Source organism: Populus trichocarpa, chromosome 4, assembly GCF_000002775.5.
Source record: "Populus trichocarpa isolate Nisqually-1 chromosome 4, P.trichocarpa_v4.1, whole genome shotgun sequence".
Lineage (NCBI taxonomy): Eukaryota > Viridiplantae > Streptophyta > Magnoliopsida > Malpighiales > Salicaceae > Populus > Populus trichocarpa.
The window spans coordinates 16701909-16722719 of record NC_037288.2 but is presented as its reverse complement, the minus strand read 5'-3'; the positions used below and the strand labels follow the sequence as shown (position 1 = coordinate 16722719).

Here is a 20811-nt window from a genome sequence, read left to right as displayed (position 1 = left end):
TGTATACTTTGAGATTTTAATTAGAGTCTATTTTTGTATTTACAAATTGAACAAAGATATATATTTTAATTGATAAAACATATTTGAAAGAAAAGATTTATAAAATTATTGTTTTTATGTGAAACGATCGAACAGTTAATATAATTGGATCTAAATAATCGACCGGTTAAGATAGATAATTAAACTTTCATTTTATTGTGCTTCAGAAGCACAAAATTTACTAAATATTGTGTTTTTAAAATGCAATAAGATAAAAATATGCTATTTTCTCTAATTTTTCTAAATAATGTTATTCTACCAATATTTTATGCTAATTTTTTCTTTTAAAAAAACATTCTAATGCACACAGATTCAAAAAAAAGAAAAAGAAGAAGAAAAGAAGCTGACAAGGAGCGTTTGGATTAAAAAACAAAAAAAAAGAACATAAAGAAAAGCTGGTAGATTCCTGGCCAAAGTTTGTACAAACCCTATGTATATTTGAGTACTTTTGTCCTTGTCTCAAAAACCACTTTTCTTCTCTAAAAAATTCTACGTGGTTGGATCTGCCAAATTATTGTATGCTATTATTATGATCCATCACCATCTCTATCACAATCACAATCATTCATCCCACAAAGACGTCCTCTCTGCTTCCACATTAGATTCTCTGTGCAAACTACTGACCTCCAGCAAGCTTGAAACCTCTGCCTCCCAACCCTTTCCTCCAACTGGATAATCTCTTTATTCAATGCTAATGAAGTTTTAGCCTTCAGTTCTAAATGATGTTGTCTTAGATGCAATATTCTAAGTATTATTCAAACAGATTTAGTTTCTTTGACACTTACAAGAGATTAGAGAGGAAAGGAGAGACTTAAATAATCTTATATATATTTTACATGTTGAAGCAGCAATATTGATATTACTGCATGTTCTAGGAAGAAGATTTTTTTTATTATTATTATTATTAATGTGGGTGTTCGGATCAGCTTGCGCGCATCTCGATTAATTCCATAAGCCCTAAAGTTATTGACCATATAAGGCTCAAGTAATAAAAAAAAATATATATTCTTCACGATGCATACAAAGCTAAAACCCAAATTAACAACTTGATTTAATCATCAGTACTACTGTGTATTAATTATATTAAATATATTAGCATTATAGGATTTGTACCATCAAAACTTTGAAAAATGAAAGGTATTCTTTATCTTTTGAATTAAATCATTTTTAAACACAGAGTTAATTATCCAATAATTGATCAACTCATGCTATTGGGTCTAAAATGCTCTAATTTATATGATAAAAGAGTTAATTGTCTAACAATTGATTAAATGATATCATACATATAAATTTATTGTGATTTTAATTTAAATTAATGCATTCCACTAGTCATCACAGGCAAAAGCATACAGTGTTCAACCAGCAGCATTATTTGGGGGTGACGTTGGCCAGCTGGCTCAAAGTTTTGAACATAATTCCCAGCTTTTTTCAACTTATTTTAAAAGAAAATCTGAAGCTTTTTGACCTTTAATAAAAGCAAAACTTATCCATAGAAGCCAGGAATGACAACTCTGGAATCGAAGAATGAATGATTTGCCTCTTCTGCTGTACATCTGAGGTTCTGCTTGGCGCTTTGAAAGTAATTTGTCGCCTATTGAAAAGGGCCAGAGAAACAGAAGGACGAAGAATTCATGGAGATTTCTCAGTTCTGAGCAAGAGCATATATTCCTCTCATAGAACACATAGCTAGTCAAAACATATCAATAAAGTTGATATGAATATTGAAGGGCAAGGTTCAGTCCTTTTTCTTTTTCTTTTTCTTTTTTTTTATGTGAATCCAATACATATCAATAAATGACATTAGCATGGAATTAAATTCATTGTTTGGATGATGTAATTAAATACCTGAAACTACAAAAATTCCAACTACACCAAGAATGCAAATATATATCGATGACAAATGATATTCAGTTTATCATATATATATATATATATATATATATATATATATATATTAAAATAAAGGAGGGTACTTACTTGTTTAAGCATTTTAAAGTAATGAGACTTTTGTTATTGTCAATAACGAATCCTTTGTCATTGAGACTTTATTACTCTTCACTTGTGCAATTAGGATGTTTAGAATATGTCTCCCAAGATTTCAACAACATCACCTTGATTTAAATGCACTTTTAAACAAGGTCTTTGAACAACAAAATATGAAACTCAAATATCTCTCAACAAAATAAACTTGAACTCTAGATTTGGGAGGAAAACCAAAGAATAAAAGTGAATGAAAACACTAAAAAGAAGGTGAGGAAAGGTATGGAAAAATCTGAAAAATTCAACTTAGAAACTCTTCTTTTACCCCCCTCCTCCTTTGTTTATATTAAATTTTGGAAGATAAAAGGTCGAAGAATTTATAAGAACTAATTTCTATCATTATCAATCATTGATTAGTCACCATAAATCAAAAATTAAATCTAGAAAAACCAAGAGTTCTTTGAGTGGGAAAACCAAGGGGTTTTTTAGATTAACTTCTCATTCACTCATAATTTGTTTATTTAAAACAAATTTCCAATAACCCCTCACATGAATGAAAATTATCTCATCAGTTTAAAAACGACCCAAAGATTTATTGAGAGATACTGATTTGGTAGATTACTATATCAATATATATAGCTTTTGGCTTTGAACCTTTCTTAATTAAATACTATTGGATTTATTCGGCTAAATAGTGAACACAATATCTTGAACTATTTAGCTTTTTATATAAATCAAGACAATAGTACTCACATAGTTCTCTACTTAGAGATTTTCTTTGGTTCTCATCGTTGTGTTCATTTTGGCCCTGAATAACTTTTGGATTCATAAATGCTTTAGAAAATTCAACCGTTGTCAAAATTCTTAAAGAAACAACCATATTTCTCACTCATAAAAATGATATTTCATTAAGAGTATCTTGTTATACTCTACTTGGTGTACCAAGATATAAAATCATTAAGAGCTCAGCTCCTTTTTATCATATTGCATCTAACATTTATTTCATCATAGGAATAAGTAGGAAATAATAATTCTTAGTGCTACTAAGAGTGTTATATGACTTAGTTTTTTATTTGAACCTAGATCTTAGGATCTTCAATCAACTAGGTATGATTACCATCATTACACACTTTCATCTTTTAAGGTTCTATATCCATTACCCTTAATGAATTACACATGAGCTCTCTTGACAAACCTTTGGTTAGCAAATTCATAATATTTTTTTTTTACTTTACATAATCAATGGAAATAATTCCATTCAAAAACAAATTTTTAGCAATATTATATCTACTACGTATATGTCTAGACTTTCCATTATACATACTACTTAGTGCCCTTTCAATTGCTGATTGATTATTGCAATGGACACAAATAGCTAGCAATAGTTTTGGCCAACATGAAACATCCTCTAAGAAATTTTAAATACATTTGGTTTCCTCTCTAGCTTTATCAAGAGCAATAAACTATTATTTCATCATGGACCTAGTAATAGATGTTTGTTTAGAGGATTTTCATGATACAACTACTCCACCAAACATATCCATTTATAGATTTTGAATACCTAGTATCAAATATTCAATTAGCATCATTATACCCTTTTAGTATTGTTGGATAACCAATATAGTATAGCCTATAGTCTAAGTTGTATCTCAAATACTTGAGTACCCTTTTTATTGCCTTATAATGATCCATACTTGAATTACTTGTAAATCTACTCAGTTTACTAATTGAGTAAGCAGTATCAGGCCTTGTACAATATATAATGTATATTAAGCATTAAATTATTCAAGAATATTCTAATTGGTTTATTCTCTTACCTATATTCTTGGATAGATATACACTTATATCAATTGGTGTTTTGATAGTGCTATTATCATCTTTAGAAAATTTCTTGAGAATTTTCTCAACATAATAATATTGAAATAATACCAATCAATTAGATGTTTTAGAAATTTTTATTGCTGATATGATATTTGTAACACCTAAGTCTTTCATGTCAAACTTGTTAGTTAATATATTTTTAGTAGACTTGATATTCCATTTTTGCTAAAAATTAGTATATCATTCATATAGAGATATACGATGATATAACTTAAATTTTAATTATGCTAAAAACCTCTTTCACAATTAATATATATAATTATTTTTATTATTTTTCTTCACAAGATAAACTAAACAAAGTCTAATATAAAAAGAAAATAAAGCCTTAAGATTGTTAAACTAAAGTTTGTAAATATATACATTAAACTAGTGATCAATGATGTTTAGTTTATTATAACAAGACATGTTAAATATAATAAAATTTTCAAGAAAAGTCTAGAGTTCATACAAGTTTAAATTTATAAGTTTGCACAAAATAACTTATGGAAAACATGTTTTCAACACAAATATAATAATAGAATGCATACTCAACATATATCCAGACTTACAATTGATACTAATTAATTCAAAGTCCTAGCATGTGTACTAGAAGGGTACTTATTTATTGAAGCATTTTAAAGTAATGAGACTTTTATTATTGTCAATGATGAATCATTTGTTTTTAAAACTTTATTGCTTCTTACATGTGCAATTAGAGTGTTTAGAATATGTCTTTCAAGATTCCAACAACACGACATTGGTTTAGATACACTTCTGAACAAGGTTTTTGAACTAAAAAATATAAAATTCAAATATATCTCAACAAGATGAATCTAAGATCTTGATTTGGAAGGAAAAACAAATTATAAAAGAGAATTAAAACACTAAAAAAGAGGTGAGAAATAGTATGAGAAAAATCTAAAAAGTTTAAGTTATAAACTCTTATTTCACCTCCCCTTCTTTTATAGTAAATTTTAAAAATTAAAAAGTTAAAGAATTAATAAAAGTTAATTTTTATCATTATCAATTATTGATTAACCACTATAAATCTAAAAAATCAAGAGTTTTTTGAGTAAAAAAAACAAGTATATATTCTTTAATATTAATTTATTATTCACTCGTAAATTACCAACTATTTCTTTGCCTGGCTAATACATTTGTACGTGTGTAAACAGCAAGGATTCCAAAGCAAAGGACCTTTACACATGACCTTTTATTCTAAAGCAATATTTGTCAAAACTGTTTTGCATAAAATCTTGCAATCCCAGGGAAAGGTGGGCAGAAAGCTCCTCTCCATTTTCAAAAGGGGTTTTCTTGGGCTTTGATTTCCACTCAAAACATTCCGCATTTCCTCTCCAAGAACCTCCCAAACCTTTTTTTTCCTCACTTTTTCACCACTTTGCCCTTATTGTTTCAAAAGTTTTTTTTATTTATTTAGAAGGAAAACCAATAAAATAAAGACAAATCCCTACTAATCTCCTTCTATTATGTTCTAAAGCTTATCACCTCCAAACACTTTCTCACATCTTTTCTCTTTCTTTCTGAACTTGTAGTGAGAAACCAAGTCTGCATTTTTTCCTCTCCCGATACCACACACAAACACCACTCAGAATCCTGAAAACCCCTGCATTTCAGGTTCCAAAGGACATGAAAACCACCCATTGAAAAGTAAACCCGCTCCTAAGTTTCCATTTTCACCAATCTTTAATCCGTTTTTTTCAAGCAAAAAGAACAAAAAAAATAATAAAAAGCCCAACTATCAAAAACCCTCAAAAAGTGCACCTGCTTAAAAACTATTTCTCAATGTCGACACCATTAGACCAGCAGCAGCAGCAGCAGCAGCAGCAGCAAGAAACACCATCCATGGAAGTGAGCCAACAAGCTGCCTACACTCACACTGGTCATGGGTCGGTTGGACCAGTGATAGCAGTTCTTGCAGTGATCACAATATTGGGAGTCATAGCAGGAATGATTGGCAGGCTTTGTTCAGGTCGTCGGATCTTGGGTCATGGACAATACGATTTTGAGGGTTGGGTAGAAAGAAAATGCTCCTCTTGTCTCGATGGCCATGTTGACCCGCCTCCGACCCGACACGCAGATATTCCGGTGGCAGCTCCGGTGGTGGAGGAGGGTCCCCAAGAGATTAAAGAAGAAGAGCAAGAGCAACAACAAAGTGAACATAAGCCACATCCAAGTGCGAGTGGATCTTGATCCCTCTTTCTCGATACTAGTAGTATATCATCGAGTTTCAAGGGATTTCTGCTTCTTGATTTCGTTTAATCAGTTTTCTTTCTTTATTTTTATTTTTTCATTGTTCTGTTTAGGGTTTATTTTGATGGGATAAGCGACATCATAGAATGAAAATCCTGAGCACGAAAACATTTTCACGTTAATGAAATACAATCCATTTTTGTTTTGTTCTACTTTGAACTGGATTGGAGTTCATGATGAAGTTCTCAAGTCTTGAAGGCTTTGTCTTGATTTGTTATTAGCATAAAAATTAATAACAATGAAATATTGATCATATGCTCATTGAGAAAACACTCTCGTTTTTTTTATACTTGAGACTCAAGAGAGTGGTTTGGTTTTAATATTATCCGTAATCAATTAACTTTGCTAATTGCTAGTGATCATGTATAAATGGATCGATGTGTTAATAATCTTGTTTTCATGGTTATTTTTATACAGTCCAGAGCCCAGGAATTGCTGGTTCTAGAGCCTTTTGGTTACTTTATTTGCAAGATTTTCATCAATATCGACCAGTTTTTATTTACTGTTGTTGGCTACATAGGATTCTCTTCTCTGCGATTGCATTTTAAAAGAAGCATTCCTTTGTTATGCATACGAGACAAATGTCTCATGCCACTTCGGAGATTTCGACCCCCACCGGACAGACAGGTGCCGTTATCTTTTTTTCTGATGTTGTATGTATGGCTCCCGTTATTATGTGCTTTAATCCCTTCAGACTAGTTTAAACTGGTGATTGATGTCGTCATTAGACCTATATTTCCGCATGTCACTTTCCATTGTCGATGCTGAGAAATAAGGAAAGCCCTCGTGCTTTTGCTAGTAGTCAACTTTTCTTGCTCGTTAAGGACCAGTGACAGTGGGCAAGCACTCTGATCTATAGCGGTCGCAGCATCGTATTAGAGGAAATCTGCAACTCCTGTTGGCTTTTAGATTTAAGAAAGTAGTAACTGTTGCTATTTTTCTTCGAGAATATGATGGAAAAGGTATTATGGAGTAATTATTGTTCAATTCAAGATATATATATATATATATATAAAGTTTAGTTTAAGGGTTAGATTATAATACTAAAAGACTTTTAGTATCAATGTAAAAAGAATTCAAATGTCTAAGGATCAATGCGTAAAAAAATAAAAGTTTGAAAATGTATCTTTTGGATCTTTATTTTGAAAATTAGATTGAAATGTGTACTGGATGTTCAGACTTAAACCGCACACTCTTAACATATTGCTCAAGCTGAAATTCATTCAAAATTATTACTTTATAACAATTTTAAAATAATCATGCTACCAAAACATATTAACCGGATGTTCTGAACATAAAATTTTAAAATAATCATGCCACCAAAACATATAATCAACAACAATTAAAAATAAAAAAACTTATTTGGGTAATGATTTCACTGTGCATATAGATTTTATGCACAGTAAAGAAAAATAATGTAATGACTATTTTGTTCTTCTCCAAAAACTTATTTGTTAGGCTTCTAGGGTAGTTTTGTAATTGCATAGGGACTAATAGTAATATTTATGAGGTTGAAGAAGTTTTTTTACTTTTTAAGTACATAGCGTAATGGCTATAATACCTTTGAAATCAAAATAAATCTAAGATGGGGAAAATCATCTTTTGTTTAAAATACATAGTCAATTTACTTAGTTACCCTTTAATCCATAATTTTTTAAATTTAGATTTAAGGGCTTATTCATCTTTTCAATGTAGTCGTTTTGTAATTATAGGATAGATACAGGGGAAATTTTATATTTTAAAATGAATAATTAATATTTTAGAAATAAATGCACGTTGAAATTACTTGGTTACACCTAAAATCAGAAATTTTTAAGCTTGAGGTCAAAGGGCTTATTTGTCCATTCATTGTGGTTTTTTTATAATTATGGGGTTAATATATAGAAAATTTTGTATATTTAAAATGAATAATTGATGTTTTTTATAGAAAAGTTGTTGGAGCGTGCAATGCACGTGCCAGCGCTTGAAACTGCTCTGCACGTTTAAAATAGCGCATGTAACGGTGTTAGGAGGTGAGAATTATGCAATTGCGACAACTTTCAAAAGCTCGTAGAGTCCTCGCCTATATAAGGTAAAGCGTATGGTGGGGCATGTAGAGATTTGACTTTGGCAATGTTTTCTTTTTTCTTCTTCTTTTCTCTCTCTTCTCCTAAAAAAAACAAGTTGTCCAAGCAAAAAAAATCCATGATGTCCTCTTATTGTTTTGAGATATCTGATTTAGTCCTCTTTGTTTTTGTTGTATGATTTTCATTTTGATTTATTTTGTAAACTTTAAATTTGTTTTCAATTTCATCATTGATTGAAATGCTATTTGCTCTTTTATTTTGTTTTGTTTTCATATTTGATCCTTTTTCTTTTGATTTTGAGTTTTTGCTTTGATTTTTTTTATAAAATGTTTGAATATTTTTAATTTTGACCTTGAATAAATGAATGTTATTTTCCTTCTTTTACCTGAATCATGATTATTATTATTATTATTATTTTGCTTTTTTAAAATACACTTGTGGTCTCTTGACATCCTTTTTTTATGTTGAGCTTTATTTTCCAACCGGTGGCAAGCTTAGATGATGGCAATAGTTTCATATAATTATTAGAATAATAAAATAGTAACAAATTAGTTAAAGATGCCATTTTGCCAGCTTTTCTTTTCTTGATCAACTATGTGCAAGTAGTCAATTATGTAGAATTAGAGGTACTTTGAAATCACCATAAAAATAATTGTCATATTGACCAAGAGGTACCCATTTTACAGGAGAAAGGTTTGGTAAAACTTTACAGCTGGGAGACGTGATATAGTTGGCATTACTAAAAATTTGGCAAATATAAACATAAACACTGAAAGAATTTTTACGTCGGTAAATTGTGGTGAATTTTACCGACGAACTTTTCCATCACTATATCCCTCGGTAAAAACCGAATGAAACATTCTGTTGGTATATACCAAAGGAATTGCAGTGGGAAAAGAAGAAATAAAAAATGCCAAAAAAGTACGATGATGTGTAACTTTTACCAACAGCTTTACCGACAGAATTAACTCGACGGTAAAGTTTGTATGTAAATATACCGATGAAAATAGTATCTCGATATATATCGATGGACTTACAAATTGTATTACAGTGGAATTCAAAAAGGCAAATCGTACGGTGACATGACACATTTTACCAATAGAATGACCGATGGAATGCCCGACAAAATAATTTTATCTGTAATATTTAAATTTTAACCTGACGATCGACCCTTCTCTCCCTTCCCTCATTTCTTTTTTTTTCTTATGCATTTTTTTCTGCAACAAACAGTCACCCCCTCAATCTCAACATAATTCAACCTCCCACAACAAATTTTTCCACCACAAAACTCGGTTTGTCAACATCCATATTCTTATTTAAATTTTATTGAGGATTCTCCACCTTAAGAAAGCAAACCTATCCTTTTTTTCTTTTAAACATAATTTTTAAATGTTACTTTTTTTATATTTTTATAGTATATGTATTTTGTTTGGGTGTTAACTTATTTTATAGTTTTTTCTCATACAATTTTGTTGTGTGGATTTATGATTTGTACATGTTATGGTTTGTTTTGGATTTTGTAAAATTGTATTTGTTTGTAAATTGATGAAACTGATGTTGAATTTTTTACTTCGATGTTTTATGATGAAATAAATAATGGTTTATTTAACATATTCATTTTATATTTTGTCAATTTTATTGTTAGTTGTATTTTTTGGTAAATGTGTAGAAATGTTAATTTATATAGATATATAATTGATAATGAATTAAAAGAACTCGTAAAATAGATTAAATAAGATTGAGCTAAACCAATATTTTTGCAAATTATTTAGTTAACATAATTAATTAATGCATGTTGTCATCATTATTTAAATATGTTAGATATAAGTAATGGATGATCGTTCATGGATGTATCGAAACTCACCCCAAGGGTTGCAGATGATGGATGATGGATTATTGTAATGGGGTTCAGGGTTTTATTAATTACACACTATATAATCTGAGAAATATTAGTGGAGGTCGTATTAGATGTCCATGCAAGAGATATAAGAAAAAAAAAATTTATCGATCCAGATGTTGTAACGATGCATCTTCTACAAAAAAAAGTTCATGGAGAAATACATATGTTGGTATGCACACAGAGAACCATATGTTCTTCATGATGTCATAGTATAGAGGATGGTTGGGTCAATTTCTAGTGCTAGCAACGTGCATGGAGTTGTATATGACAATAGTAATCCTTATAAGAATATGGTTATATATATGATGAGAATGAATCAGAGTCATGTTGGTCAATGTCTAATCGTAGATGAAGAACCTAATACAGACACGACTAGGTTTTTTGATCTTTTGAAAGATTCCAATGAACCATTATAGGATGATTGCATAAATCACAGTAAATTATCGATCGTTGCATAAGTGTTCACCATCAAGTTGGATCATAGGTTGAGTGAGACTAGTTATAACAGAATTGTCGAATAGGTGAGAAGCATTTTACCTAATGGGAACAAGCTGAAAGAAAACTTTTATGTTGCTAAGTCCATGATGAAACCCCTTGGTCTAGGATACCAGAAAATTGACATGTGTCCAAACTTCTACATGTTGCACTACCTTGAAAATGCAAAGTTAACCTAGTGCAGAACATATGGGCATTCTCGTTATAAACCCAGAATTGGCAGGGAAGGACTCTTGTCGCACACAGAAAACTTAGATACCTCTCAATCACACCTAGATTGTAGAGGTTATTCATCTCACCAAAGACTGATGAGCATGGCACCAATCAAGTGATGCAATGGATGGAGTGATGGTATACCCTTTCGATGGTGAAGCTTGGAAACACTTTAACAGTATGCATCATTAGTTTTCAGTGGAATTAAGGAGCGTGCCTCTTGGGTAATTAGATTCAATCCATTTGGGTAATTTGTTGCACCTTATTCTTATTGACCGGTGATACTCATAGTTTACAACTTGTCATCGGGGATGTGTATGAGGCTAGAGTTCATGTTTTTATCTACGGTCATACCCAATCTTAATATTCTGGGTTGGAATATAGATGTTTGTCTTTGGCTGTTGATTGATAAGTTGAAGCAGTTGTGGTTATCTGGGGCTTTGACTTATGATGTATCGAAGAACAGAATTTTATAATGAATCATGTTTTGATGTGGACTATCAATGATTTTCCTGCTTATAGAATAGTTTTTTGTTGAAGCACGCATGGAAAACTAGCATGTCCATACTATATGGAAAATAACAAGGCATTCACGTTAACAAACAATGGTAAAGCATTTTTTTTATTGTCACCCGTGATTCTTGCCAACGGATCACAAGTACAGAAAGAATAAGAAGAACTTTTTTATTGGTAGAGTTGAAAGGGATATTGCACCGCTGCTTCTTTCAGGCGAGGAATTCGATTACTTGGTGTTAGAGTACAATGACATGGTGTTTGGTTTTCAATCAGGTGAGCAGAAGTTTTTTATTTTGGTTTGACCCACAATTGGGTTAATCAAAGTATTTTTTTAGGAGCTTCCTTATTAGAAGACTAGTCTTCTCCGCCATAACATTGATGTTATACACATAGAAAAGAACGTGTTTGAGAATATTTTCAACACGGTTATGGACGTGAAGAAGAAGACAAAAGATAACATCAAGGCTAGAATTAATATAGCTTTGTTTTCTCACCAGAAAAATTTGAAGTTGGTTTATGTTGGGTCACGAGTTGCAAAGCCCAAAGCCAACTTTGCCTTAGAAAAGAATGCATAATTATTTGTCTATTAATATCTTAAAAGTTTGTGTTTTTCTAATAGACATGTCTCGAGCATATCAAGGTTGGTGAATTTAGATGATTGCAGATTGTATGGAATGAAGAGCTATGACTACCACATGTTTATGCAAACATTCATTCCATTAGCTTGTCAGGATTTATTGTCAAAGATCATTCATTTCTTTAGAGATATATGCTCCAACTAGTTGCAGAAACAACATATAGAGAGGCTTGAAACGAATATTGTCTAGATAATATGCAAACTTGAGATGATATTCCTTCCATTAATTTTCAACTTGATGGAGCATCTACCCATACATTTATCATTTGATATAAAAGTTAGAGGCCCGGTCCAATATAGATGGATGTATCCATTCGAGAGGTTAGGGATTACACATGCATCGTAATTTAAAAAATTTTGTCTTTCTTTATATAATTTCAAACATTCGTTTAATTCCATGCAGGTACTTATTCAACTTTAAGAGAAAAGTAAAAAACAATGCGCATGTTGAGGCTTCAATATGGATGCCTATATTGTTAAAGAGATCTCAATATTTATCTCGTATCATTTCGAGCCTCGATTGAGAACAAAGTCAATCGCGTCCCAAGACATAATGATGGTGGGGAAATGTTTTCAAGTGGAAACTTGTTAATATTCTCTCATCCTGGACAACCTATACCAAAAAAAGCTGTGAGGAAAAGATATTTTTCTGAAATAGAATTCAGACAAGCATATAATTATGTGTAATTTAACTGCGATGAATTAAGATGTTTTATTCAGTAAGTATACTGCTTAATATGTCATTATTTTTGAACAATTTATCTCTTATAATATCATAAACTGATATATTGTTGAATTTCTCGTAAGCAACATCGTCAATATTTACTGTCTCAAGACTCACAACTGACTGAATCTCAAATCTTTCGATTATAAGAAGAATAATTTTCTGTGTGGTTTAGAACATATGTAAGTACTGTTTAATTATTCTTATATCTCGGGATACTTAATTTCATTACACATTTCTCGTTAACTGTTCATGGTTGTACTTCATATACCAGGTTTATCAATTGGGAAGGAATGTTAGTGTTACTTTGTCTTTACTAAGTCTGGGTTTTAAAAGAAAAGGGAAGTGCTACAACGGGTATTTCATCAATGGACATTTGTTTCATATTGAAGAATATAGGCAAAGCGGAAAAACATATAAAAGTGGGGTTTATATTAAGGGATCAACTTCTAATAAGTTTGAATTTGACTATTATGGGAAGTTGAAAGAGGTCATTAAATTGCAATATCATAACAAGCAGAATAAAGCATTTTTATTTAAATGTTATTGGTATGACACTATTGACAGAGAAATTAGAGTAGATCCCTACCATGGTTTATTTAAATTAATTCAAATGCTAGACTCCGCAACGTCGACAATGTCTTTGTTTTTGCCAAACAATGCCAGCAGTTTATTACACATACAATCCTTTCTTTAGAAAGGATCGTTCAAGAGCTGATTGGTTATCTGTAGTGAAAATCAAATCCAGGGGTCGTGTTAAGGTTGTTCAGGATGGCAACGATGAATTAACTATAGGAAATAATGTCTTTCAACTTGGTGAGTTTGTTGATCCATATTGAGTTGTTTCGTCTAATGACTTAGAAGAAAACTCAAATTTTTGCATCACCAATAATATTTTGGTTAATGTTGACGCTGGGAAATTGAATGTTGTTTTGAACTCTAGCAGACATACATAAGTCGATGAAGATGATGATAGTGATGAAATCAACATAGAAGTTGCGATGGAGATAAGGATGGGTCAATTAACGAAGAAGAAAACAATTCTGATTAATTTGCACAACACGAATTTATAATGCCATAAACTATAATGTAATATTTATGGACAAAATTCACTTCAATGTAATGACAACGATGTTAATATATTATTGAATGACAAGAAAATATTTATTTTATTATTGTGATGTGAACTGGTATTATTGTGTTGTGCGTGCAGCTGTGAATTTAAGTATTTACAGGATAGATAGATAGGGAATACAGATACAATCTGACATCAGACATTGTTTTACACCGATGGAAATACCGACAGAATGAGTTCATCGGTATGTTCCAATGGCGATGAGAATTGTTCCCCTTCTCCCCGGTACTGTTCATAGTGTTAATTACACACGGATATACCGACAAAATATTTCTATCCATATATTCCAATGGTGATGGGAACAATTCACTTCTCAAGGTGTTGATAATTAAAGCTTTTTTTATCAACAAAATCACAAACGAAATAGAAATTTCAATGCGCTGACAATTAATGCTTTTTTTTTATTGTGGTACATGTTTCCTAATGGAATCACCAAAGGAATGGGAATTTTCAAGGCACTAGCAATTAATGCTCTTTTTTACTGTTGATTATTTACTCTTTTATAGATAAAATCACGGATGGAATGAAAATTCATCAATAATATTTGAAGGGGTTTCTGAAATTTTTCACGTGAATTGAAAATTCTAACTTGACTTCATAGACGAAATCACCAATAAAATTTTTAAAGATATTAATTTAATATTCCATCAAAAATTTCATCGATAAAACCTAATATTAAAAATCACGGACATAGCAGACAAGACTTCATCTTCTTCATTTTTCTTCTTTCATCCTCTCTCTTCTTCTCTCTTTTCTTCATTCTCTTATTTTTGTTCATGACCCGAGCCGAAATCAAACATCATCTTCTCTTCTCATTCCAAGGTATGTTGTCTTTCATCATTTTTCTCCTTTTTTTCATGTTTTTTTTAACAATCCCTTTTCATTTATTTTCTTTTTCCTTTTTCTTTTTTCTTTTTTTGTAATTCTCGGCCGAAACTAAGCACGCCATAAAAGTAAGAATTTTTCATTCCTTTTTCTTCTTCATTTATGTGTGTTTTTTGTTTTGCATTATTTTTGTTTTTTTTTTTGTCAATATTTTTTTCCAATTTTATGTTGAATTTTAGTTGTTATTTAAATAATTTTTTCATTATTTTTTAGAATTTTACTTATTTGTTTTCCAATTTTGTTGTTCAATTACAATTAAATGTGTGGGATTAATTTTAATTATTATTTTGATTTTTAAAAATTTAGATTAATTTTTTTGTAAATTTAGGGTTAAATATATTATCACTTAGAAAATGAGAATTTTGTGCAAAATTGAATTATTCTAATTTGTTAGAAGAAATTGAATAAAATCAATTGGTTTGTGGTATATATATATATTATGTATTTCTAGGTTTAAAAATTTTGAATAGTCATATAGGAAAGCTGTTGCCGAATGTTTTAAAAAAATAAAAATCATTTAATTTTTTTTATCCGTTAATTTGTGTAGATGTCTAGGAGAAAGTCTATTGCATGTCGCGAGAATAAGATCGCTGCTAGTTCTTCTAGCAGTGATACTGACGACCATGAGTCATTAGGTGCCGACCAAGAACAGGCACAGGCATTTACTTACGACGTAGGGTCATCGAGTGCGATGCCACAACGTCGAGGGGGGTCCCTTCATAATAGGATCCATTTACTCGCAAGTACGAGACCTAGTGGAAGGACGACCTTTCAATGTAAGTTTGTTTTGCTTTCGTAATGACATGTTTAATAATTTTTGAAAAATAATTTTATTTAACGAATGCAATTTCAGATTTATAAACATCGAGACTGCAAGAACAATAATATTTTCTTTTAAATCATCGATGAAAATTTCATTGTCTAAATGGAGCTAGGATTCCAAACATCATGAATAGAAACCGCAAGTCGATGCATGATTTTTAAGGTTTAAGGCTAGTATTAACTTAAATATTTTTTTATTATGTTAATTCAGTTAGTTTATTGAAATTACTAAAATTTTCTTTTTATAATTTTTACTGCAAGGGAAAATTTGAATGGGAGAGAGCTGATGATAATGTTGTGAAAAGGGTTTGGAAGAATTACGCTGCAACTAGGTAAGATCAAAATCAGAATAATTTTTTTATTTCGAATATTAAAATTGTATTTTTTATTTACTAACAGATAATTTATTGGTAACATATAGGTTGCGTGATTTGTGGTATGAGGCATAAAAGAAAGCAAAAAAATATGCGAAAGAAAGTGAGCTTCCAGCCTGAAATGACATTGTGGTCTGGAAGGATTTTAGACTGCCATATATCTTGAAGGTTTTTTGGGCGTACTACATTCAGCATGTAACGTCCACGCATTTCGCTCGATTGTCACAGTCTGATGCGGAGAACCGGCACCATCGTGTTCACTATTCCGTTACCACGTATATTGGCAGCTCCATTCCGTTCATTTCGCATGTGAAGCGGATAATAAGATTTATTTATTACTTTCATTTTTTTTATTTTTAAAAAATATATTTAGCTAACAACATATTTATCTTATAGGCTATGATTCTTAAATGCAAGCCAAGTCGGATGGAACATTTTGTTGAAATGCATGTGTAGAGTGATGACTACCAAAAAAAGATGCAGCAGTTCATGGATAACTGAGCTCAACACTTTGTAGTATGTTGGTTTTCAACCATTTTTTTTATTAAGTTATAATTTCCTTCAATTTGATGAATTTATTTTTTCTTTTCAGGATACTTATAACAACTGTTTGAATAAGAGAAACGGAGACGATCCTTCGACCCATCCAGATTTGTGGTTAGAGGCAAGATCATTCGGTGAGCCCTATAGAAATCGGGTGTACGGACTCTCTAACACTACGGCCGAGAACTTGTGAACGGCCTGTAATGTTTTGATCATTGGATGCTCGCAATTAGTTATGAGCAATCAAACTCCGAAGTTCAAGGCGATGTTAGATCAACGAGTACAAGAGTGGACGACACATCTTAATGAAAAATTTCAACGACTCGTGGCGGATTATGAATAACTTTGCCGAGTGGTAATGGAGATGAGATCATACATGGGTGATCCATGTACTCCTCCTTATTAGCCCCATGATCCCGACGACAACCAACATCCTCCTCTTCCAGCGCCGCCTGTATTTTAAATTTATTGTATTTGAACATACAAATGTTTAAATTTGTAGTAAATATTTAATTTTTATATTATTTTAATTTCATTTTATATATTTGATTTTAATTTATTTTAATTATTTTTCTACCTTTGTTCAATATATTTTTTAAAAAAAAAGTATTTTCAATATATTATTGACGATGGACTACATCCATAGGTATATTCCAGAGAGTTTGAAAAGAATTACTGCAAATGTCACTGCAACTGTTAACTCTCTGATGAAATTCCAACTGGTATTCCGTCGATGATATGTTATATTTACCTACGGATATACCGATGAACAAATAAAAACACCGACGAAATTGTAAGCGGTATTCTATCAGTTATATGGCAAACTTCCTGAGGGCAATACAAACGGAATGAAACGGATAAAAAAATTTTGGTGTGCTTTGTCCGTCTGTAAATCTATTAGTAAATTTATTACCGATGAATTCTCCGACATACCATAAATTACTGACGAGAATTTTTCTGACATACTGTTTTTATAAAATATTTATTGATAGTTTGTGAGTATAAATACTGATATAAATTTTTATTAATAAAACTGTTAAATTTAGTAGTGGAAGGACATTCCACAAAAAATGAAGCATTTAGAGGTAATCTGATATCACCACAGAAATAATTGTCATATTGACCAAGAGGTACCTATTTTTAGGGGTGAGCAAAAAAACCAAAAAACTGATTAAACCGAGAAAACCGGGAAAAAAATAACCGAAAAAACCGAACCGAAAAAAACCGATTAAACCGATTAAATTTTTGAAAAAACCGGCCGGTTCGGTTCGGTTCGGTTTCGGTTTTATAAGCAAAAAAACGAAAAAACTGAACCGAACCGAAACTGAAAAAAAAAACCGGAAAAAAAACCGAGCCAAACCGAGCCAAACCGAAAAAACCAAGCCAAAACCAGGAAAAACCAAGCCAAAACCGAGCCAAACCGGTTTTTTCCCTAAAAAACCGAATCGAAACCGGTCGGTTTGACCCGGTTTCGGTTTTTTTAAAAAAAATTCGGTTTGATTATTTTTTTTTTTTATAAAAATCGAACTGAAACGAAAATAATTATCCCTACTCATTTGACAGAGGCCATATACTGTAGCTCATGGTGGGCATCATCATGGATGGAGATGGAGGAAAGTTTCAAATTACAGAATTGATGGTCTTGAAAAACCACGTGATGAGGGCAGCTTTTGTCTCAGCCACTACCAATAATCAAAGCATCAAGGTCAAGGAGAAAGTGACTCGCCCTTCCCGATGACAGTTATAGAAAATCTGTACTCCGTTTTTGGGACTCTCTCTTCGTAGTTTTACTCTGTTGGACATACGTCTCAGTCAATCCTTCACAGGAACTAACAATGGCCAATTAGCTCCCTTCCGTGCCTGGTTTTAAACTAGATAAATTGACACCGCCGTGCAGGAGTCCACATGATTTCTTGGCTAGCAATCTTGATGTGTTTACAGCGGCAGCAGCATCTTTAATTTTCCTCCCTTTTTATACGAACCACATGGCTAACTTAGCAGATGTACCAACCTGCATCAGCAACAATCCACTGTTGTTATATATCTAGTACAGCATGCAGGAGAAAGGTTTGGTAATAATTTACAGCTGGGAGACGCGATATAGCCAAGGCCATTCCACTAAAAATGAAGCATTTAAGTGTAATTAGTATTTTGATAGTTTCCGTGGTTATAATTTTAAAAAAATAAATTTTAAAAATTACTTTTAATTATGATTAGTTTGATTAAAATATATATTTAATTAAAATTATGGTTGAAGTTGTTGTCTACGAAAAATCATGTCCAATGTATTTTATTAAAATTATGGTTGAAATTGATGTTATAATAAAATGACCAAAAAAAATATAATAATTTTTTATTTTGCAATTGTAATCTAAGGTTTGTGATCTACATCTCATCAAGAAATTCATTCAAACTTATCAAAAAAATTAGTTTTTTGCTACTGGCATCAAGCACGCTTGACATAAATCTGTGCAAATGCAAACTCTCAAACTCTTAAAGATAATTTATAACTCTTTTATTTATATAGTTGTTTCTTGAACTAAGAAAAATTTCAAAGGTTTTTCTGGTTTATATTTTTTATCAACAATAAAAATCGAGGTTGGGCAAAAACACAAAATGAATGATTCACTAGAAGCATGTAAAAGTTTCTTCATTAAAAACTTGAGGTCAAACCTCATTTATTGATGGTCCCATGAACCAAACCACCGGTTCATTTTGTAATAAAATACCATATAATTGAGGCTGGGCAAAAACGTAACAGCTGCCGCCAAAACAAACAGTCCCTAAAGGGTAATAGCACTGCTCATTTTTCATGCAGCCCACAGCCCATTAGCCGAGTCTTTTGCTGGTGTGAACTTTAGAGTCGAAGATGGTCTGGGCTTGGACCAAATTTGGCTAAATAATACTAAGTCATGCAACTCTTAGCACAATGGTCTAGTATCTTTGACAGATCAGTGGGCTCTAACTTTAATTATTTCTGAAGTTGAACAATGGCCTTATATCTTTGACATGTCAATGGGCTCGAGCTCTAATTATTTCTGGGTCTAGATCATGAGACTGCTGGCTTGGTCTAGCTCTCATATGGGGCAGGAGGGTTCCAAATTTCCAATATTGGTTCTGGCTAGTTTCAAGTGAAAGATGGGTTCCGAGCCCTGATTACAGAACAAGACCATAGATGGTTAAGATACTTTGACTTAGGTTCCTCCAGAGTAGTTTTTGATTTTTTTTTCTCAAATGATGAATCATACGATGGATAAGATAGAAATACTGTGCCCAGTGCTCGTTGACATGTCACCACTTCACAACAGAAAACAATATCCTTATTTTTCTAATATTAAAATTAATATATAGAGTGGTGTATTTTTTTAATGTATTAAACTGTTATGAGCTGTACCATTAAAGTTATTATGTTAAATTGATTTGAGAATAAAATTTATTATCAAAGTAAAAGAGAAAAAAACATATATGGTACTGACATAATCAACCTAACCTAGTCGAATTGCTTTTTTAAAATTAAAAAAAAAAACGATCAGAGTATATTCTAGTGTAGATTATCTAACTTATATCAATTTTTTTTTCTAATTATGTTTTCCGTCTTCACAGCATTTAAATCGACAAAAAATAAATAAATAAAATTCTAGATGTCCTTCTAGATTTGAGGGTTGTTAATTTGGTAGTATAGTTAAAGTTGCGTTTTAAAGTATTTTTCGTTTAGAAATATATTTAGAAAATATTTTTTTTATTATTTTTTAAATTTTATATTTTACATTACCGTATTAAAACAATTCAAAAACATAAAAAAATTTAATTTTAAATAAAAAAATCAAATTTTAAATAAATAACTTTTTAACCGATTACCAAACGACACCTAAAGCTCCCAGGTTGCAATGACAAGGTAAATTAAAGGAATTATATGGCGAGCTCCCGTGGAAAAAGACTGATACGCACATCCATCTTCAGACCATTGCTCACCGGTAAGGAAAACTAAGTAATGTATGTGCCATAACAATTTACATATTGATTATTTTTCAGGATTTAATATGCTCAGAACAGAGTTTGAGTGTTTGAAAATTAGATAATAACACTTTTATGTCAATATTCTATTTCTAGGAATAGAAATATCAAAGGACTGATGGTAGAAGTCTCATTTCCTGAAAAACAAACTATTTTTATGGAGGTTTAGATATCTTTTGATAATTAAATAAGTGATTTTATAATAAAAAATTATAATTAAAAAAAGAATATTAAACTTTAAAAACAAGAATGTTTGCTCTTAACTTTTGCATGTAATAAATGTTTTGACAATGCATGATAAAAAAATAAAGATTGTAAATATTTTAATTGGGTGATT

The 20811-nt window shown here is 31.2% G+C and overlaps 1 protein-coding gene across 1 annotated transcript; it reads left to right on the top strand.

Annotated features, from left to right (window-relative positions):
* The first annotated feature begins 5126 nt into the window (after positions 1-5126).
* On the top strand, positions 5127-6302 carry LOC18097823 (uncharacterized). The gene has a single exon (XM_006384386.3). It carries the CDS (start codon positions 5683-5685, stop codon positions 6088-6090), a length of 408 nt encoding a protein of 135 aa, XP_006384448.3. The 5' UTR covers positions 5127-5682; the 3' UTR covers positions 6091-6302.
* Positions 6303-20811: the final 14509 nt, after the last annotated feature.

What these genes read in the sequence shown, in the direction of transcription:
- LOC18097823 (XM_006384386.3), top strand. Translation starts at nt 5,683, where the DNA reads ATGTCGACACCATTAGACCAGCAGCAGCAGCAGCAGCAGCAGCAGCAA.